At 40.4% G+C, this 22,059-nt stretch overlaps 1 protein-coding gene across 1 annotated transcript in view; it reads right to left on the bottom strand.

Annotated features, from left to right (window-relative positions):
• Window positions 1–22,059, bottom strand: part of LOC129556406 (ADP-ribose glycohydrolase MACROD2-like) — a 1,168,845-nt gene that overhangs the window by 93,868 nt on the left and 1,052,918 nt on the right. Inside the window, exons 10-11 of the mRNA XM_088844309.1 lie at window positions 11,500–11,574; window positions 11,150–11,242 (exon numbers count right to left, since the gene is read on the bottom strand). Of these exons, the coding sequence (XP_088700435.1) occupies window positions 11,150–11,242; window positions 11,500–11,574 (168 nt within the window). The remainder of the gene's footprint in view (window positions 1–11,149; window positions 11,243–11,499; window positions 11,575–22,059) is intronic.

The raw sequence follows: 22,059 nt of genomic DNA, 5'->3' as shown, positions 1-22,059 counted from the left end.
TGCTGCTAAGTCACTTCAGTTGTGTCCGACTCTGTGTGACCGTATAGACAGAAGCCCACCAGGCTCCCCCATCCCTGGGATTCTCCAGGCAAGAACACTGGAGTGGGTTGCCATTTCCTTCTCCAATGCGTGAAAGTGAAAAGTGAAAGTGAAGTCGCTCAGTCGTGTCCGACCCTTAGTGACCCCACGGACTGCAGCCTACCAGGCTCCTCCATCCATGGGATTTTCTAGGCAAGAGTACTGGAGTGGCTTGCCATTGCCTTCTCCTTCACTAAGGTATAGAGAAATGCAAATCAAAACTAGGATGAGGTATCACCTTACACTGGTCAGAATGGCCATCATCAAAAAGTCTACAGATGACAAATGCTGCAGAGAGTGTGGAGAAAAAGGAATCCTCCTATGCTGTTGGTGAGCATATAAATTTGTGCAACTACTATGGAGAATAATAGAGATTCCTTCAAAAAGCAAAAATAGAGTTTATTATATGATTCAGGAATCCCACTCCTGGGCATATATCTGGAAAAGATGAAAACTGTAACTCAGAAACATACATGCAGCCCAATATTCATGGCAGTGCTACTTACAATAGCCAAGACATGGAAGCAACTTAAATGTCTATTGGCAGGTGAATGGATAAAGAAGATAAGTTACGTATACACAGTAGAACACTACTCAGCCACAAAAAGAATGAAATAATGCCATTTGCAGCAAAATGGATGGATATAGAGGTTATCATGTGAAGTAAATCAGGTAGAGAAAGAGACATACCAAATGGCATCACTAACGCATGGAATATAAAAGAATGGTACAGATGAACTTACTTACAAAACAGCAAGAGACTCACAGACACGGAAAACAAGCTTATGGCTACCTGGGGGGGGGGGGAGGGACAAATAGGGGTCTGGGATTAACAGACACATACCACTCTATATAAAATAGAGAAACAAGGTCCTACTGTGCTTATGTATCTGTATCTATATTCAGTATCTATAATAACCCATAATGGGAAAGAATCTGAAAGAATATTTACATGCACACACTCACACATATCTGAATCACCTTGTTGTATACCTGAAACTAATACAACATTATAAGTCAACTATATTTCAATAAGAAGTTGTTTCAGAAAAGGAAAAAAAAAGAATTAAGATAACTTATGCACTGAGAGTTACAGAACTCTAATGAAACAGAGAGAAATAAAAAGTTCAACACTTAGAGATAGAATTCCACTTAAGGAAGAGGTCTTTTTATCTCTGCAAATTACTTTGATAAGCCACAAGGAAAACCAGACAACCTAGGCTTGATACAAAGTTAAGAAGAAAAAGGGGATCCAGAAACAATCTGGATGCTAGAGAGTTAGTAGAAAAGAAGTTCTCTCAAAACTCCCCAGATAGGGATAGAGTAAGGATTATAATTTTTGATCCTAAGATTTATATAATTATAAATTTCAATCCTAATGTTCTCTTGGGCTTCCATGTAGCTTAGACGGTAAAGAGTCTGCCTGCAATGCAGGAGACCTGGGTTCGATCCCTGGGGTGGGACGATCCCCTGGAGAAGGGAGTGGCAACCCACTCCAGTATTCTCGCCTGGAGAATCCCGTGGACAGAGGAGCCTGGTGGGCTACAGTCCACGGGGTCAAAAAGACCTGGACACGACTGTGCGACTGACACTGGCACTACCAATATTCACTCGAGGCTAACGTATACTTCAGTTTGCGGCTCTTCCTCTCTGACATGTAAAATGCAGGTTTAGGGCAGATTTTTATGACTCTTAAAAGACAAGATGATCATAGCAAGCTGGGGGACTTGGCTTAATATATACTTCGCTCTTGAGAAGCTACATAGGAGGTTTGCCTGTGTTTAAATTTACACACATATATACACCTACTACATTATGGAACCAAAATTATTATTGTAGCAGTGAAACTAGTTTTTGTTTCTACTTCAAAATTTTAGGTCATACTTTTATTTGAGGGATAAGCCTGAAGAAAATTTGCACTCTAAAAATTATTTTAAATGTAAAATGTGAATAAAACATTGTATCTTTACTTATACAGTGGAATTTGCATGAGCTGATTATGAATATATCACATACACAGAGATATGTAGAAGTCTTAAATACTTAAATAAAAACTTTTTATAGTCAGTATACTTTACCAATATAAGAAATTTCATTAAATACTTAAAAACATATTCAGAAAAGCTGAATAGAAAATAGGCATAGAATAGGATAGTTATACAGGCAGCTGTAGAAGTTCCAGTAGGGGACTATAGACAAAAAGGGAAAACTGGAGAAGGAAATGGCAACCCACTCCAGTGTTCTTTCCTGGAGAATACCAGGGACGGCGGAGCCTGGTGGGCTGCCGTCTATGGGGTCGCACAGAGTCAGACAAGACTGAGGTGACTTAGCAGCAGCAGCAGCAGGAAACTTTGGGAGACCACTGTAAGTTCATGATTGCTCAAGAAATCTACCTGAAGACTATAGGATAAAGCAGGCCTGCTTAACTATAAAGCCATAAATAAAAGCACAAGAGATGCCCCAGGCCATTAGGTGAAAGAACAATGTTACCACTCTTCTACTGATGAAAGTGCTACAAATCCCAGTCTGACCTCAGAGGATCAGACACTCTCCTGCCTGATAAGAAGGAGGAGCTATTGAGGTAAGTCTCACTTCTATTTGAGGTGGACTTTTTCCCTTCCCCGCTTTACCTTGTGGACTTCCCTGGTGGCTCAGATGGCAAAAATCCACCTGCAATGCGGGAGACCTGGGTTCGATCCCTGGGTTGGGAAGTTCCCCTGGAGGAGGGAACGGCTACCCACTCCAGTATTCTTGCTTGGAGAGAATTCCACGGACAGAGGAACAGGGCAGGCTACAGTCCATGGGATCGCAGAGTTGGACACAACTGAGCAACTTTCACTTTTATTTTCCCTTAATTATAAAATGGTTGCTCATTTAATCCTCCAAGCAAAGCTTCCTCGCCTGCCTACTTGCGCCTTTCACAGGCATCCTATACTAACACAGTTACTTCTTATGAATCACTTTGCCTCTTGTTGAATTCCTTCTGTGATGACACAGAAAACCTGAGTCTCAGTAAGTCTGGACACTAGAGTCACAGTGATTCTAATTAAAAGACTGTGGGTTCAAGTCCCAGTTAGGATTTTGCCTGGGTTTGAGTACTAGCTGCTGCTGCTGCTAAGTCACTTCAGTCGTGTCTGACTCTGTGTGACCCCATAGATGGAAGCCCACCATGCTCCCCCATCCCTGGGATTCTTCCAGGCAAGAACAATGGAGTGGGTTGCCATTTCCTTCTCCAATGTGTGAAAGTGAAAAGTGAAAGTGAAGTCGCTCAGTCGTGTCCGACCCTTAGCAACCCCACGGACTGCAGCCTACCAGGCTCCTCCATCCATGGGATTTTCTAGGCAAGAGTGGCTTGCCATTGCCTTCTCTGTGAGTCCTGTCCTAGCACATGGGTTCAAATCCCAGTCTGAAGCACGCAGCTTCACAGGCACCAGCATTACTATTTACCTTAGATTCTAAAATAAAATTTTGGTTGACAAATTCTAGCTACAAATCACGGTTAGAAAATAAGACTGGTAACAAAAGAGACCATTTGAAAATGAAATCATAGTGATGCCAGTGTGAAGTAAGCAGCATTACTAAAGTTGACTTCATTTGAAAAGATAAAAAAGACCTTCAGAAAACATTAAATTCCAGTAAGTTAATCAAGATAAAATTTTACAGAATATTGGGCATGAACCAAAAATGTGCCTGAACCATGATTCTCCACAGGAAAGCACAGACGGGAATGTGAATGCTTGACTGTCACAGGCTTTGTGTGTTTGTGTTGTTGCTTCATTGCTGATGTGCAGGCTGATTTTCAAGAGGAGGGGAAAGGGTTCTATCAGTGATGGAAGAATCCCATCAATAATGGAAAACACCAAGGGCTGTATAGTGGTATTTTGTAGACAAAATAAAACCCTAAGGAACGTGACTGAAAGAAAGAGAAAGCGGTTTACTGTGTATTCAGTGAAAGATGAAACAGTGGCCAGAGGAGCTACAAGGAAAATTTCTCACGTGAACTAAGACAGAGTTTGTGTGTCAACCTAATTTGAGACAGCAGCCCTTTTTACCCCACTTAAAGTATCTTCAGGGAATTACTAGCTGTCCAATTATTGGTTAAGCCCTGAACTAAAATAAGTTAATATGGCTGATCTTTTTGTCTGGTCTAGGACACCTTTGTATTTTTATCAATAGAATGCAATAGAATAACACTGAGTAAAACCTACAGTTTTAGCTTCCTCAGTATATTGATGACCACAGGCTCCCATCTCATCACCCCTTGTCTCATCAAGAACGTGGGTCTTCAGGGACTTCCTGATAGTTTAGTGGTTAAGAATCTGCCTTCCAGTGCAGGGGACACGGGTTCAATCCCGGGTCAGGGAACTAAGATCCTATATGCCTCAGAGCAACTACGTCATGTGCCACAACTAGAGAAGCAAGTGCATTGCAACTGCTCAGCCCATTCACTCTAGAGGTTGTGCTCTGCAACAGAGAGGCCCTCGCACTGCAGCTAGAGAAGCCCAAGTGCCACAACTAGAGAAAGGTCACATGCCACAACACAGACCCAGCACAGCCAAAACTTATACATAAATGGAAGCTGTGATCTCATTAAAAAAAAAGAAGAATGTGGTTCTTCAGAGCTGGCCTTCTGAGAAAGTTTACAAAACTGGAGAATATCTTGCCTGCATTAATGAATTCATGCGTGTCATTTTACTACCCCAAAAACTGGGATTTATAAAAGGGAAAGAATTTCCAGCAACCACATAACCAGAGCCAGAAGCCATGGTTCTCCACATATAATCTCATAGTCCTATTCATCAGAGGCCAAGACATGAGCCAAAGGATGTGATAATTTACATTTGTTGCTGCTTTATATTTCACTTACACGCCTGTCAATATTCATCTTTTTCTAAGAAGATCGTGGACCATAATATACCTTAAATCTCCATCAACATTTGGATCACCCTATAGGGGACTGGAATGCAAAAGTAGAAAGTCAAGAAACACCTGGAGTAACAGGCAAATTTGGCCTTGGAGCACGAAATGAACCAGGGCAAAGGCTAATAGAGTTTTGCCAAGAGAACACACTGGTCATAGCAAATACCCAATTCCAACAACACAAGAGAAGACTCTACACATGGACATCACCAGATGGTCAACACCGAAATCAGATTGATTATATTCTTTGCAGCCAAAGATGGAGAAGCTCTATACAGTTAGCAAAAACAAGACCAGGAGCTGACTGTGGCTCAGATCATGAACTCCTTATTGTCAAATTCAGACTTAAATTGAAGAAAGTAGGGCAAACCACTAGACCATTCAGATATGACCTAAATCAAATAAAGGATTACTACTGCATATTACACTTACTGATGGAGACAAGAAAAATAATTGGGATGCATGCATTCTATATAATACTTGGAGAGGACGTCCAATATACTCATAATGCAATGTAAGTTAAAATGAGATCAAATAATGATACTCTGTTGATCTAGTTAAGATTTTATATGAAATATTTCTAAATTCAACTAGAAATAAAAATACTCAGAAAAACATTTTAATGCTGCCTAAATTTATATTTTACGCTAAAATAAGAGATCCTTTTGAGAGGAGATCTATAGGGTTATTTTCTTATTTGGTTATTAACCTAAATGATGTTATTTTACTGGATTTCATATGTGTACAGATCCTGCTGGGAAAGAATAAAACTGGACTCATTTAGGAAGAGGCAATGTGGCTATATGAGAAAAGCTGCCATATGTGAAACCTCACTTTATGCCTGTTGAAATTTTTGTATTTCAGCTCTCCTGGGGACATGTCCATTGTGCTATTGTGCAATTTTATCAGCATGAACTTCTGCTGAATATTTTCACTTCTCTTTAAAACTCATATTTTGGTAGAGCTAACTTCAAAACAATATTGCAACATCTGTGCCCATACACCTGGGAGCCATCAAAGATATATCCTAAAGATTAAGTGTATTTTCTAATCTTACAGAATGCCACAAAATGAGACTAAAGGCTATAGATACATTTTTTTCCTAGCCTGGAATGTTTTGAAAGGAACCACTTTCAAACTATTTTCTGTTTCCTTAGAAAGATTCTCAAAACAGAATCAATATTTCTAAGGCTGTAAACAATTTCCCTAGAAATTTAACAGAATATTCTTTTTTATTTTTGGTGATTAGAGAGGTTCTTAATGCATATGTGAAACTTTCCATTAGAGACATTATGAATATACACAAAATTCCAAACTACATTCTCAAAATGTTTTCAAATAAGACTGTACAGTAACTACATAAAGCAAAAGAAAGCTAAAGAACAGTCTACAACTTTGAATTTATTTGCTACTTTTAATCTCTGGCTCTACCAATAAATTAATGGCATCTTCTTTCAAAAATAGAAATTAGGGACCTCCCTGGTGGTCCAGTGGCTAAGACTCTGTGTTCCCAATGTAGGGGGCCCAGGTTCAATTCCTGGTCAGGGAACTAGATTCCACAACTAAAAGACCCCACTTGCTGCAACTAAGACTTGGCACAGCCAAATAAATAGATTTTTTTTTTAAACCCAGAACAAAAAGAGAAATTATGGTTGAATCAGCGTTTCTCAAACAGAAGATTGAGGTTTTGACAAAACAAAAAAGTTCTGAATGCAGAGAAACGTCTCCTTCAGTTCAGTCGCTCAGTCGTGTCTGACTCTTTGCGACCCCATGAATCACAGCACACCAGGCCTCCCTGTCCATCACCAACTCCCGGAGTTCACTTACATTTTCATTAATTGTTCTGTCTTTAAGGATTAAACACATATACCAAGATAGCCTGTAGTAGATGGTACTTAGAATGCAATGGGCAGAACAATTTGCTGTTAAAGGATAACGTAGACTATGTGAAATTTTCACGGCTTCAAAACAGGGATGGACTTGAGGAACTCCACATGCGGGTTCTCTTGACTTTGTCATCAATTTATCCAATTATGATAAATACTAAACACTTAAGGTATGCTTTCTGTGTGTCAGGTATTGTTGGAATTGCTTTACAAGTGTTAACTCATTAAAGTTTCATCACAACCACACGTGACAGGTACTTGAGTCATCACTCTCCTACAGATGAGGAAACTAAGGCACTGAAAGTTTAAATCACTTGCCCCAGGTTCATCCCCTTGTAAGTGGGGGTGGGGCGAAGGCATCACACCCCAAATCTATCCCTAAATCCTTATCAATTCCTTTTCCTTCATTTTCCTTATAGGCAACAGAATAGCTTTCAACTCTTACTTTGAAGCAAGGAATAAGATGATAGAGATGATTAATTTCAAGTTATTTCAAATTTAAACAAAAATATACCATACCACCTTATCTGTCTCCTAAGAAACCTGTATGCAGGGCAAGAAGCAACAGTTAGAACCAGACATGGAACAACAGACTAGTTCCAAATTGGGAAAGGAGTACATGAAGGCTGTATATTGTCACTCTGTTTATTTAACTTACATGCAGAGTACATCATGTGAAGCACTGGGCTGGATGACTCACAAGCTGGAATCAAGATTGCCAGGAGAAATAGTAACAACCTCAGACATGCAGATGATACCACTTTAATGGCAGAAAGTGAAGAGGAGCTAAAGAGCCTCTTGATGAAGGTGAAAGAGAAGAGTGAAAAAGCTGGTTTAAAACTCAACATTCAAAAAACAAAGATCATGGCATCTGGTTCCATCACTTCATGGCAAATAGATGGGGAAAAGTGGAAACAGTGACAGATTTTCCTTTCATGGACTCTGAAATCACTGCAGATGGTGACTGCAGCAATTAAATTAAAAGATACGTCCTCCTTCAAAGGAGGAATCTTTGACAAATCTAGACAGCATATTTAAAAGGAGAGACATCACTTTGCCAACGAACCTCCATATAGTCCAAGGTATGGTTTTTGCAGTAATCATGTACAGATGTGAGAGTTGGACCATAAAGAAGGCTGAGTACTGAAGAACTGATGCTTTTGAAATGTGTTGCTGGAGAAGACTGTTGAGAGTCCCTTAGACAGCAAGGAGATCAAACCAGTTCATCCTAAAGGAAATCAACCCTGAATATTCATTGGAAGGACTGATGTTGAAGCTGAAGCTCCAATACTTTGGCCATCTGATCTGAAGAGCCGACTCACTGGAAAAGACCCTGATGTTGGGGGAGATTGAGGGCAAGAGGAGAAGGCGATGACAGAGGATGAGATGGTTGAATGGCATCACTGACTCAATGGACATGAGTTTGAACAAACGCAGGGAGATAGTGAAGGACAGGGAAGCCTGGTGTGCTGCAGTTCATGGGTCTAAAGAGTCAGACACAAGTTAGCGACTGAACAAGAACAAATTCAAGGCAGAACATATAACAAAGAAGTTATATTTTTTTGTGGGGGGCGGGGATCTTGATTCTACAACTAGGGATGGAATCCATGCCCTCTGCAGTGGAAGCATGGACTCTTAGCCACTCGACTGAGGAATGGAGTATTTCCTGTCGTATCAGTAACCAAAGGATGTCACGGTCATCAGCAACTGCAGCCGCTGCCAACAGTGGGCTGGTGAGCCCTGGCAGAACTCAAGAAAGAAAAGAGTACCTTCCATCTAGCAGCTACTCCTTGCACTCACTCCCCACAGTGAGCCCTGAGGAAACTTGGGATATGAAAAGACAGGATGCTGGCCCTGGACAGAGGAGGTGTGTATCTAAGGAATGGTTTCGGTGAACCCAGACTCCTGTATCTTCTCATACATAGAAAAGTGCTAAATTACTTAACTTGAGATATCTGGTTTTCCTTTAATTAACAATAATCTTCTGATGTTCAGATTGCTGCTGCTGCTAAGTCACTTCAGTCGTGTCCGACTCTGTGCAACCCCATAGACGGCAGCCCACCAGGCTCCCCCGTCCCTGGGATTCTCCAGGCAAGAACACTGGAGTGGGTTGCCATTTCCTTCTCCAATGAATGAAAGTGAAAAGTGAAAGTGAAGTCGCTCAGTCTTGTCTGACTCTTAGCAACCCCATGGACGGCAGGGTACCAGGCTCCTCCATCCATGGGATTTTCCAGGCAAGCGTACTGGAGTGGGGTGCCATTGCCTTCTCCGGATGTTCAGACTACCTGCCCTTTATTGCAAAACTTCTACATAAGCTGGCTACCCGCTTTGCCTCTTCAGAGTAGTTCTCTAAGGCACTGTCTCCTGGGCTTGAAGTCCTGAAAACTCCCATTGAGTAAACCGTAACTCTCAGCTTACAGGATGTGAATAATTTTTTAAGTTGAGAGACCACCAGAGGAGTCCCTTAACAAAGAAATTCAACTTCAAAGTTGATACAAGCAAGTAGTAGAATTTGATCTCACTTCTTTCTCATGTGCCATCCCTCCTTTTGGAGAAGAGGATTGGCATCGATCCCTACGGGAGAGAACTGAGCTCTTCAGTAACTAGAGGAACGCCACATGCTGGAGAAGCCACTGGGAGAAGGGTGACAAGTCAATGTGTGCTGAGCACGGACTTTTCCCTGTAGGCGAAGTGAAAAAAAGGACAATGAACCAGTTGTTTGATGTTCCTCATTTGCATGTCTTGAGGTACAACATAAAAAGTAAATAATTTCTGCTGTAGACAGATTACACACACCTTGGATTCCTCTCCCTCACCTGGCCTTTGAAAATGCTTTGCTGAAACCCTTCAGGGAGTTTGGGATTTTCTGAGCATAAGCCACCTGTTCTCCTTATATGTCCCTGCAATAAACCTTTCTTTCCTCACAACTCTGACATTTCCATTTGTGTGGCCTCACTGTGAATTGGGCACATGAACTTGTGTGCCGTCACAAAAGGAGCAAGGCCATGTGTCTGTATTTCAAGTGAGGGTTGTATCAATTTTCCATTATCATTGTCAGACATAAATTCTCCAAGTATTTATTTGACCTGCCAGGAACATGGTGTCATGAGTCTGAACTAGGATTTGCTATTAGAGAAAAGGTCATTAGACAAAAGACATAGAAGAATATTGTGCTCTAAATGCAATTGAATTAAAAAAAAATCTCAAAATCACTAATAACTTGGTAATTAAACTGTGTCAATGCTGCTGCTGAAAAAGAGTTTGTAATTTGGAAGCTGTACTTACTATTGACCTGATTTTACAATTGAGATCATGTCTGCATTTTCATTTGGAAACAAAATTGATCATTGTGTTCTATAAACAAGGCCTGTCAAGTTATTACTCTGTAACTACCTTGCAAACACATATTTAAGAATGGTATGATTTATGATACAGTATAGGAGACAAACTGTTTCCATTTTTACTTCCCATTCTTAGCTCCTCTTAAATTCTTTGAAATTCTTTAAGATCTTTAATAAATTTCTTTGATAAATTTAAAGATTTTTTTTAATGTTCACTTTTAATATATTGGCTTCTTGCCCCAAATGCTGCATTAAAATTTACACAGTGACCATTCCTTTAATGGTCTCTGAAATCATTACAATGCTCACTTATTTTTTACCAGGACTCAATATTATTGGCAATGGCAACCCACTCCAGTACTCTTGCCTGGAAAATCCCATGGATGGAGGAACCTGGTAGGCTGCAGTTCATGGGGTCGCTAGGAGTCGGACACGACTGAGCAACTTTCACTTTCACAATATTAGTGGACAAACTTATAATTTAGAAGGTTCATACAATGTGTGTATTTTATACAAACTGCTTCCTTAATCACTACCATATGAAGGATAACAGAATGAAATCAATACGAAATGGTTAATTTAGTTGTTTTAAAGACATTTCAGATTTTCTAAGACTTTCATCCACCTAGTTCATAATATCTGTTTATTAGAGGTTTTCTCAAAGCTATAATTAAAAAAATGAATCTAAATTAATAATAAGAACGTCCTCATACTCCTTGAAAGAACGAAAACCTGTTACAAGTATCTTCTTTCACTACTTCTGGATTTTATTTTACTTTCAAAAGTAAGTTCAGGATTAAAGAAATATTCATTTTGCCCCCTGACAGTCTGCAGTTGAACGAGGATAATGCTCATGGTTGGATTCTAGGCAGGAATCCAAAGAAACTCTCTACTTCTGACGGGGTAATTTAAAAGCAGCCCCACCTTTGTCACCTCCATTTCCTTCTTGGTCGTCTGTTAGTGGGGTCACTTCTGGTTGCTCCACAATCATGGCATCATCTTGGCTTGATGAAAGCTCTAAATAGAATGAGACAGAAGGAAGCTCAGAGATGTTTTAACTGGAATCTGTGAGGAAACAGTGACTAAAGCTCAGAAAGTTAACGTTCTTTTCTCCCCTCTGTTTCAACGGTCACATAAGGAGACCACTAGAGCCACTCTCCAAGGATCACTGCCTAAAAGCACACATGCACCCTGCTCACACACACCAGCATGTACAGAAGTCACGACACAGTGTCACCTCATCCTCAGATAACAATATATTCTGGTTTCAATACCTTCTGTTTCCATGTGTGAACTCTGGGACTCTGCCTCAAGTTTTACTTCTTTCTTCGTTGAATCATTCTCTTGCCCTGTTAAGAACAGTGATTGAAAAATAAATATGATATGGATGGCCATAGCTTTATCCCTCGTTTGAAAACACAATCAATTCAGAAACCATGCTTTGATCATGCCTGGAGAGGTAGAGAACAGCTCTGAACCAAAGCCAAAGGAATATATCATTTTGTAAATTATCAAATTTATATTGATTAGTTAAAGAGAAATATCCAGATAATGTAGGCAAAAAACTTTTCTTTGAACTGATTGGTGTAATTAGTATTTAGCTTATCAATACACTGAACATCAATGGATACAAACTGGAAGTCAAAATTTTGAAGAATTTCTAGACCACATGGGTTAATTATATTCAATTTCTCTTTATTATATAGATCTTTCTGTATTGAGGATTCCTAGGAAATCAAAATACTACTTGTATTTTCATTCTTACATCAGCAGAGAATAAAAGAAAACTTGAGTAATATGAGCACACAGGGATGGGGGTCACCTAATGTCTCAACCATTCTCATAAAACACCTACTAAATACAGCAAAGGTCAGGAGGGAATTCAGCCAACTCTTGATTACTCCAAGGCTGATTATCTAGGAAAGCATTTTCTCCCCCACCCTCTTGGGTTCTTCTCCTCTCCCCTGTGGAGTTTAGAACATTTAAGGACTAAGAGAAGAAAATGAAATTTGCCCATTTTGCATCATTTTAATGAAAGATTTTATGCTAAGGATATTACTGTTACATTATAAAAAAAAAAATCCCAGAGCTAGAGGTTACAGGTACAAAGCTGAAACAGAGGTTTTTGGGCCCTTAGCCTGCATATGTCCCTAAAGGAGATGCATCATTTTTCCAAGTTGTCTCTACTTCTATGAAAAGATCCTCTTTTCCTGCCTGAGACCATGTGACTTGCACTGGCTCCTATGAGACAAGTGTATGGACCCAGCTCACCCAGACAGAGTACACAGTGTGTGCTCTTTAGTATTTCACTTTGTGTTTTCTGTAAGGTTAGTCCTTGCCACTGCATGCATCAATTGCCTATTCTTTATCACTGATGTATATTATTCCATTGCATGAATATGTTTCAGTTTGGGGCTAAATGAATAGCACTATTAAAAACATTTTTGTATACGTCTTTTGAGGGACATATATATCCATGTCACTTGGGTATAAACCCAGGAGTGAAATGGTTAAGTAACAGGCAACACATAGGTTTAGCTTGACCAACTCCTAAAAAAATGGTGTTCTGAAGAGTTTGTTCCATTTTATAGTCTGACCAGAAATGTATGGGACATTTAGAGTATGAGACATTTAAATGTTTGAGACAATCAGACATAGTCTAATTGGACTACGTCATGATACAAAAGTCTTTTCTTTTAGCTACACCACACAGCATGTGGGATCTTAGATCCCCAACCAGGGATCAAGCCCATGCCTCCTGTACTGAAGACACAGAGTCTTAACCCCTGGGCCACCAGTGTGCCGTGTGCTAAGTCACTTCAGTTGCATCCAGCTCTCGGTGACCCTGTGGACTGTTACCCTCACTCCGCTATTCACGGGATTCTTCAGGCAAGAATACTGGAGTAGGTTGCTATTTCCTCCTCCAGGGGATCTTCCTCACCCAGGGATGGAACCTGCATCTTCTATATCTTCTGCATTGGCAGGAGGTTGTTTACCACTAGTGCCACCTGGGAAGCATGGAATCTTAGCCCCTGGACCATCAGGGAAGTCCCCAAAAGTCTTTATATGGGGCAGAAAGCCATGCAGAATCTTTACCCCCCAAAATCATTTCCATCCTTTTCACCTCTGGGTACCATACAAAGTGATCACATCTTTGCACATGGAGTCCTCTGCCTATTTATTTATGCTATTTATTCACCTATTTATTATTCTCATCACACTATAATGTAGTTGTATCTGTGTTCATTTCCCTTGTCAGGTTGTACGCACTGTGACGTTACACATCATTTTATTCGTATTTCTCTGCCTAGTGTGTGCCCGTGCTCAGCTGCTCAGGTGTGTTCAACTCTTTGCAATCCTATGGACTACAGCCCACCAGGCTCCTCTGTCCACAGTATTTTCCAGCAAGAAAACTGGAGTGGGTTGCTGTTTATTCCTCCAAGGGATCTTCCTGACCCAGGGATCAAATCCATGTCCCGTATGTCTACCTGCATTGGCAGGCAGATTCTTTACCATTGCACCTGGGAAGCTTCTCTACCTAACACCTACCAATAGAGTGATCAATAAATGTTTAATTAATTGGCCCTCCATTATAGTCCTCACCAATGTCAGTAAATAGTAATCAGGGGCTGTAACTTACTTCCATTAGCAACAAAGCACTAAGGCTAAGCACTACATGTGCTATATTCATTGCAAAGAATCTTGCAGCAAGAATTGAACGTTTTAGGCAAATCACCATCTCTTTGGGCTTCCATTTCATTATCTTTAGGAAAAAAGCACCCCCACCCCAAATCCCATAGATACTATCTTGGGCTTCCCTGGTGGCTCAGTGGTAAAGAATACACCTACCAATGCAGAAGATGCAGGTTTGATCCCTGGGTCGGGAAGATCCCCTGGAGAGGGAAGGAGAGGGAAATGGCCACCCACTCCAGTATTCTTGCCTGGGGAATCCCATGGACAGAGAAGTCTGGTGGCCTACAGGTCATGGGGTCACAAAAGAGTGAGACACGACTTAGCGACTAAACTACAGCTGCTGCTGCTGCCGCTAAGTCACTTCAGTCGTGTCTGACTCTCTGCAGCCCCGCAGACGGCAGTCCACCAGGCTCTGCCGCCCCTGGGATTCTCCAGGCAAGAACACTGGAGTGGGTTAAACTACAGCAACAGATACTAATACCTTAGATTCTACCTTTGGCATTATATGAGGCTACGTCTCCTGGTAAAGTTTCTAGTCATCCCTGACATTTGTCTACTGGTAGGATGATGTCAAGGGAAACTTCACTGTTTTGAGTGAGCCTCATTCTCTAACCCCTTTCAGGGATCACAGCCTTGTTGTGGAATCAACACTGCTAGTAGAAATATTAACAACCTCAGAAATGCACATGATACCACTCTAATGGCAGAAAGTGAAGAGGAAATAAAGAGCCTCTTGATGAGGGTGAAAGAGGAGAGTGAAAATCTGACTTAAAACTCAACATTCAAAACACAAAGATCATGGCATCTAGTCCCATCACTTCAAGGCAAATAGATGGGGATAAACCAGAAACAGTGACAGATTTTATTTTCTTGGGCTCCAAAATCACTGCTGATGATGACTGCGGCCATGAAATTAAGATGTTAGCTGCTTGGAAGAAAAGCTATCACAAAAATAGACAGCATGTTAAAAAAACAAAGATATCACTTTGCTGACAAAAGCCTATATAGTCCAAGCTATGGTTTTTCCAGTAGTCATGGATGGACGTGAGAGGTGGACCATAAAGAAGGCTGAGTGCTGAAGAACTGATGCTTTTGAATTAGAGTCCCTTGGACTGAAAGGATATCAAACCAGTCAATCCTAAAAGAAATCAACCCTGACTATTCATTGGAAGGACTGATGCTGAAGCTGAAGCTCCAATACTTTGGCCACCTGATGTGAAAAGCTGACTCACTAGAAAAGACCTTGATTGATGCTGGGAAAGATCGAAGGCAGAAGGAGAATGGGACGACAGAGGATGAGATGTTAGCATCACTGACTCAATAGACATGAGTTTGACAAACTCCAGGAGATGGTGTAGGACAGAGAAGCCTGGCGTTCTGCAGACCATGAGGTTGTAGAGTTGGACATGACTTGAAGACTTCCCTGGTGGCTCAGATGGTAAAGCGTCTGCCTACAATGCAGGAGACACGGGTTCAATCCCAGGAGATATCCTGGAGAAGGAAATGGCAACCCACTCCAGTATTTTTGCCTGGAAAATCCCATGGACAGAGGAGCCTGGTAGGCTATAGTCAGTCCGTGGGGTTGCAAAGAGTCGGACACGACTGAGCGACATCTCTCTCTCTTCTCTCTTAACGACCGAACAACAACCATCCCTGTCACTGTTGATGGGGAACTGACCATCATAACTCCTCCTAGTCTTTGCTGGACACTTAACTCATTATCTGTGATCTGCCTTTGTACAGTGACAGGGACGAGCAGGCCATTCAGAGAGTAGAAGCAGCCACTTCACAGCAGGGTGTCTCCACTCCCAGCACTCAACTCCATACATTTTCAGAGAAAGTCCATCAGGAACAGTAAGATGGCCGTTCACCAGGGACTGGGCACTGCTGAAGGGGTGGGACCATCTGGGGTGGCAGCCTAAGGCTGTGATGTGTACTAGGGATTTTCTCTGCAACCAGTAAGGACTGTCAACTCACTGGGAGGATAAGAGGCCGTTGCAAAGCTTGTTGAATTATTTCTCTCCCCTGCCCTTTTACTTCGGAGAAGGCAATGGCAAGCCACTCCAGTATTCTTGCCTAGAAAATCCCATGGATGGAAGAGCCTGGTAGGCTGCAGTCCGTGGGGTCGCTAAGGGTCAGACACGACTGAGTGACTTTACTTTCACTTTTCACTTTCACACATTGGAGAAGGAAATGGCAACCCACTCCAGTGTTCTTGCCTGGAGAATCCCAGGGAAGGGGGAGCCTGGTGGGCTTCCGTCTATGGGGTCACACAGAGTCGGACACGACTGAAGTGACTTAGCAGCAGCAGCAGTAGCAGCCCTTTTACTTGTCTCATTCTTGATGTTTTTACCTGTGTGCTTTACATATTCTGGCAATTTTTTTTGGGGGGTATAGCTGCTTTACAATGTAGCATTACCTTCTGCTATACAACAAAGTGACTCAGCTATATGTATGCATATTTTTCTCTTTCCCTTCACCCTGGACCTCCCTCCCACCACCTCCTCCCGCCCCATCCCACTCCTTTAGGTCACCATAGAGCCCTGAACTGAGCTCCCTATGCTATACACTAGGTTGACACTAGCCGTCTGCTTTACACATGGTAGTGTATATATGTCGATCCCAACCTCGCAATTCACCCGTTCCGCTCTATTCCCGCTCAACCTTGTCTACCCATGTCTGCTGTCTGCATCTCCATTCCTACCCTGTGAATAGGTTCATCTGTACCATTTTTCTAGATTCCACATATATGCAGTTTTCAGTTTAGTTCAGTACAGTTGCTCAGTCATGTCCGACTTTGTGACCCCATGGATGGCAGCACGCCAGGCCTCTCTGTCCATCACCAACTGCTGCAGTTTATTCAAACTCTATGTCCGTTGAGTCAGTGATGCCATCCAACCATCTCATCCTCTGTCATCCCCTTCTCTTCCTGCCTTCAATCTTTCCCAGTATCAGGGTCTTTTCCAATGAGTCAGTTCTTTGCATCAGGTGGCCAAAGTATTGGGGTTTCACTTCAGCATCAGTCATTCCAATGAATATACAGGACTGATTTCCTTTAGGATGGACTGGTTGGATCACTTTGAAGTCCAAGGTACTCTCAAGAGTCTTCTCCAACACCACTGTTGAAAAGCATCAATTTCTCAGCGATCAGCTTTCTTTATAGTCCAAATCTCACATCCATACATGACCACTGGAAAAACCAAAGCTTTGACTAGACAGACCTTGGGTGGCAAAGTAATGTCTCTGCTTTTTAATATGCTATCTAGGTTGGTCATAACTTTCCTTCCAAGGAGTAAGCGTCTTTTAATTTCAGGGCAAGAATCACCATCTGCAGTGATTTTGGAGTCCCTGAAAATAAAATCTCTCACTGTTTCCAATGTATCCCCATCTATTTGCCATTAAATGATGGGACCACATGCCATGATCTTAGTTTTCTGAATGTTGAGTTTTAAGCCAACTTTTTCACTCTCCTCTTTCACTTTCATCAAGAGGTTCTTTAGTTCTTCTTCGCTTTCTGCCATAAGGCTGGTATCATCTGCATATCTGAGATTATTGATATTTCTCCCAGCAATCTTGGATTCCAGCTTGTGCTTCCTCAAGCCCAGCATTTCTCATGATGTACTCTGCATATAAGTTAAATAACATACAGCCTTGACATACTCCTTTCCCGATTTGGAACCAGACTGCTGTTCCATGTCCAGTTCTAACTGTTGCTTCCTGACCTGCATACAGATTTTTCAGGAGGCAGGTCAGGTGGTCTGGTATTCCCATCTCTTGAAGAATTTTCCACAGTTTGTTGTGGTCCACACAGTCAAAGGCTTTGGCATAGTCAATAAAGCAGAAATAGATGTTTTTCTGGAACTCTCTTGCTTTTTTGATGATCCAGTGGATGTTGGAAATTTGATCTCTAGTTCCTCTGCCTTTTCTAAATCCAGCTTGAACATTTGGAAGTTCACAACTCACATACTGTTGAAGCCTGGCTTGGAGAATTTTGAGCATTACTTTGCTAGCATGTGAGATAAGTGCAGTTATGCAGTAGTTTGAACATTTTTTGGCATTACTTTTCTTTGGGATTGGAATGAAAACAGACCTTTTCCAGTCCTGTGGCCACTGTTGAGTTTTCCAAATTTGCAGGCATATTGAGTTTAGCACTTTAACAGCATCATCTTTTAGGATTTGAAATAGCTCAACTGGAATTCCTTCACCTCCACTAGCTTTGTTCGTAGTGATGCTTCCCTAGTCCCACTTGACTTCACATTCCAGGATGTCTGGCTCTAGGTGAGTGATCACAGCATCGTGATTATCTTGGTCGTGAAGATCTTTTTTGTACAGTTCTTCTGTGTATTCTTGCCACCTCTTCTTAATATCTTCTGCTTCTGTCAGGTCCATGCCATTTCTGTCCTTTATTGTGCCCATTGTTGTAATGAAATATTCCATTGATATCTCTAATATTCTTGAAGAGATCTCGAGTCTTTCCCATTCTATTGTTGTCTATTCTATTTCCCATTCTTTTGTTTTCCTCTATTTTTTGCACTGATTCTGAAATTAAAGCAGTGATAAAAGGGGAAAGAAATGAGGCTCTCAGCTTTGAAATCCAAGAATGCTCATACTTGCTTCTTCCTGAGCCATGCCAGGATTTGGTGTGTTGCTGGAGGAGGAGGTATGTATAAGTGCCAAGCCCTGTTCGCAGGCCTGCTGTGTGGTAACGATGATTTCGGGGCTCCAGTCCATCTGCCTTTCTCTGCAGCCACTCAGACATACCGCATTCCATCCCCTTTCTTGACCCCATGGGGGCACGCTTTATGTTTGCCTCTCTACATTCAGTCTGGTTGAATTCTACCCACTGTCCTTTGCCCTAATCCTTCCTGGCAGAGGAAACAAAAGAACATAAAGGATCCCACAGTTTATACATATATTTATTATACAGTGAACTCAATCATCCATACTAATGGGAGGGGGCCATTAGAACAGATAATCCAAAATCCATTCACTTACCTTTAGAAATGGAACACATGATTGTTTCTTGGAGGCCTGGTAATTAAGTTTGGCTCAAGCTAATGCTTTAATTAATTTGCATTAAAATTGGTCTGGGAACATCAGTCTAGGGTTAAACATTTCTAGAGGAGGATAAACCTAAACTCACTTGGTAGGTAAATAGACTGTTTTTAAGCAATAGCAACAACAATATAGCTTTGTTATTTATAGATTATTAGATGCTCAGATCTTCCTAAGAACAAAGAATTTGTTTCTCTGATGCATCTCTTAAAGATAATAGAAATTATGTCCTTTTCTTAAACTTGAAACTTGATTGCTGCTATTGGTCAAAATTTTACTTTCACTATGTCCAAAAATACCCCAGATAAAGATGAAATTTAAACTGAGGTTAAAGTGAACTTGATTATTTCTAAGTTATTCTTAGTTTTCTATTAGTCCTCTATTTCTTAGTTTCTAGGGCCAATAAAATTTACTTTCCTAATGGCCACCTCACGCGAAGAGTTGACTCACTGGAAAAGACTCTGATGCTGGGAAAGGTTGGGGGCAGGAGGAGAAGGGGACGACAGAGGATGAGATGGCTGGATGGCATCACCGACTCGATAGACATGAGTCTGAGTGAACTCCGGGAATTGGTGATGGGCAGGGAGGCCTGGCGTGCTGTGATTCATGGGGTCACAAAGAGTCAGACACGACTGATCAACTGAACTGAACTGAATTGAATGTAAATTATTGCTACAATTATTTCTTGTAGTTACAGAAGAAAGGCAATTTTCGCATAGAAACACTTAATACAGGTATTGGGAATTACCAGTAATTTTACAACTAAGGGATTGCCATTGTTAATACTGTAAACTGCTATCATTTGCTTGCATATGTGTGTGTATGTACCTACATATGTATGTGTGTATATATATATATGTATACATACATATGTATCTGTATAAGTGTGTGTCTTTGTGTATGTCCAAATATAAAAAATGTATCTACACACATACATATGCAAATATACAAAAACATAAATGTATCCTGGCATTGCCATGAATCTACATTTTGATTCTCTTTTAGTTTACATTTTATAAGCAGCTTACACTGTCTTTATAATTTCTTCAGAAATTTTATAAGATGCATTATATTCTATGTTATGGACAGATTTTGGGAGGTTCCCTTTTGTTGTTTGGTTTAGCCATCAAACACAGCACTGCAATGAGCATTTTTGTGAATACTTCTCTCTACACTTTTGGTGGCTGCTACTTTAAGATAAATTCTTAAAGCATAACTCTTGGATCAAAGGGTAAGCAGTTTACCTTTTATTACATTCTGTCAAAATTGCTGATGAGGCGGTTATGCCCTGTAATCTCCCACCAATGGTGTGTGAGCATGTTTGGATGCCTTCTTCATACCAAATTCTGTGCATTTTCAATGCTATTTACATGTCTGATATTCAGAAGAGGAAGAGACTGAGATCGTGTTTTATTCGCATCTTAACGTAATGAAGAGATAGGTCACGTCTCCATATTTACAATGGCTGCATTTTCTCTTCTGTGAATCACAACTGAGTCCTCTGCCCATTTTCTTCTTGAGTTGTTTACATTAGTATTATTATTGATTTATGAAGTTTTCATTTTTGGAGTAGGGAAATTGATTCGTTGACATTTAGGCTGAGAATGCATTTCCTAGTAGCTTTTCTTTAGAATTTGATTACACGCTTCATCATGTCAAAATTTATATATTCGGCTTCAGCCACTAACTCTCCTCTTTTATGACATATGTGGACTTATGTACACACGCAGTGCATGTACACATCTGTGTGCACATATTTTAGGATGCAATCATGTGTCTGCACACACTCACATTTCAAAAGGCAGTCCTTACTTCAAAACGAAAAAATTATATATATATAAATTTTGTGTGTGGACACCCTTTGGTTCTTTTAGCTAGTATTTTTATAGTTTCATTTTTACATTTCGTCTTTGCTCCTTTTGGAATTTAAGTTGGCATAAGGGATGAGACTGGGATACAGTTTATTTTTTCAAATGACCAACTAGTTGTCTTAATGCCATTTATTGAGTCATCTGTCTTTGAAATGTCAGCCTAAATATGTACTGAAATCCCGATCTCCTGGGGTCTATTTCCAAACTCTTTATTCTGTTTCATTGATCAGCCTGTCCATCCCTCCAATAGGACTACATAGTTAATCGCATTTTTTAAAGATATCATGTCATTTTTAGTCCATTTCTTCTGTCATTGACTGATGATATCATATCTGTGAATTCCGCATTGCATTTCCAATTGGATTTTACTTGCAGTGTATCTTCTTATGTCATCTGACACATAAAAACCCATCATTCTTATATTTCATCAAGGCTTTAAATTTCTATTGAAATAAAATGACCAACTCTTTCTCACTTGAGATTTTTGGCTAGAATTCTAACTGGAGAGATTCTAAAGTAGTTTTCCATCTTTTCTTTTGATGTTCATTTCTTTGTTTTAACTTTGCATTTTTAAAGCCTTACTATTTTATTGAAATTAATTCAATCTGAGTGGTTTTTACACTCAGTAACCTAAATTATGCCTACTGTTATAACTGTTTGCCTGTGTCATCCTCTTTCATATATTGTTTTTTGGTTATAACGTTTACTTATTATTTTTATTTGCATTACTAAATATACTCTCATGCTTGGTATGATCTTCAGGGGAAGTTAGAAAACAAGATTTCTTCCTTTAATTCTTGTGATTTAATTCTATTTGTAACTATCATAAAATGTTTCAAAGTTATTCTAGTTATTCTTAAACCTAACTGATATTGTCAGAACCCAGAGCACAGCAGGATTTTTAATTTTTTACTATGTTTATCAAAGTCAGCATTGTAGACAACCTTCACTGCTCCCCACTGGAATTTTTGGTTTACAAACTCTGGCACTGAAATTTCCTTTTTTTATTCTCTTCTTTATTTCGTCCCTTTCTTTCTTCCTCTTTTAACTCTTCTATCAACATACGACATACAATCAGGAAGGTACACAAACAATATGCAGATCCCAATTAAATAATCAAAAGCAGATAAAGAAACTACATATTCTTAGGATAATCATCCAGCCCTCAGCCCAGCTCCCAGCCCAATCAATATCTCATCCCCAGTCACCCAAGTT

The sequence above is a fragment of the Moschus berezovskii genome, chromosome 15 (assembly GCF_049115385.1).
Source record: "Moschus berezovskii isolate FMDL1 chromosome 15, NW_MosBer_1.0, whole genome shotgun sequence".
Taxonomy (NCBI): Eukaryota; Metazoa; Chordata; class Mammalia; order Artiodactyla; family Moschidae; genus Moschus; species Moschus berezovskii.
Note: the sequence above shows the minus strand (reverse complement) of the source record. Positions and strands in the feature narration are given on the sequence as shown.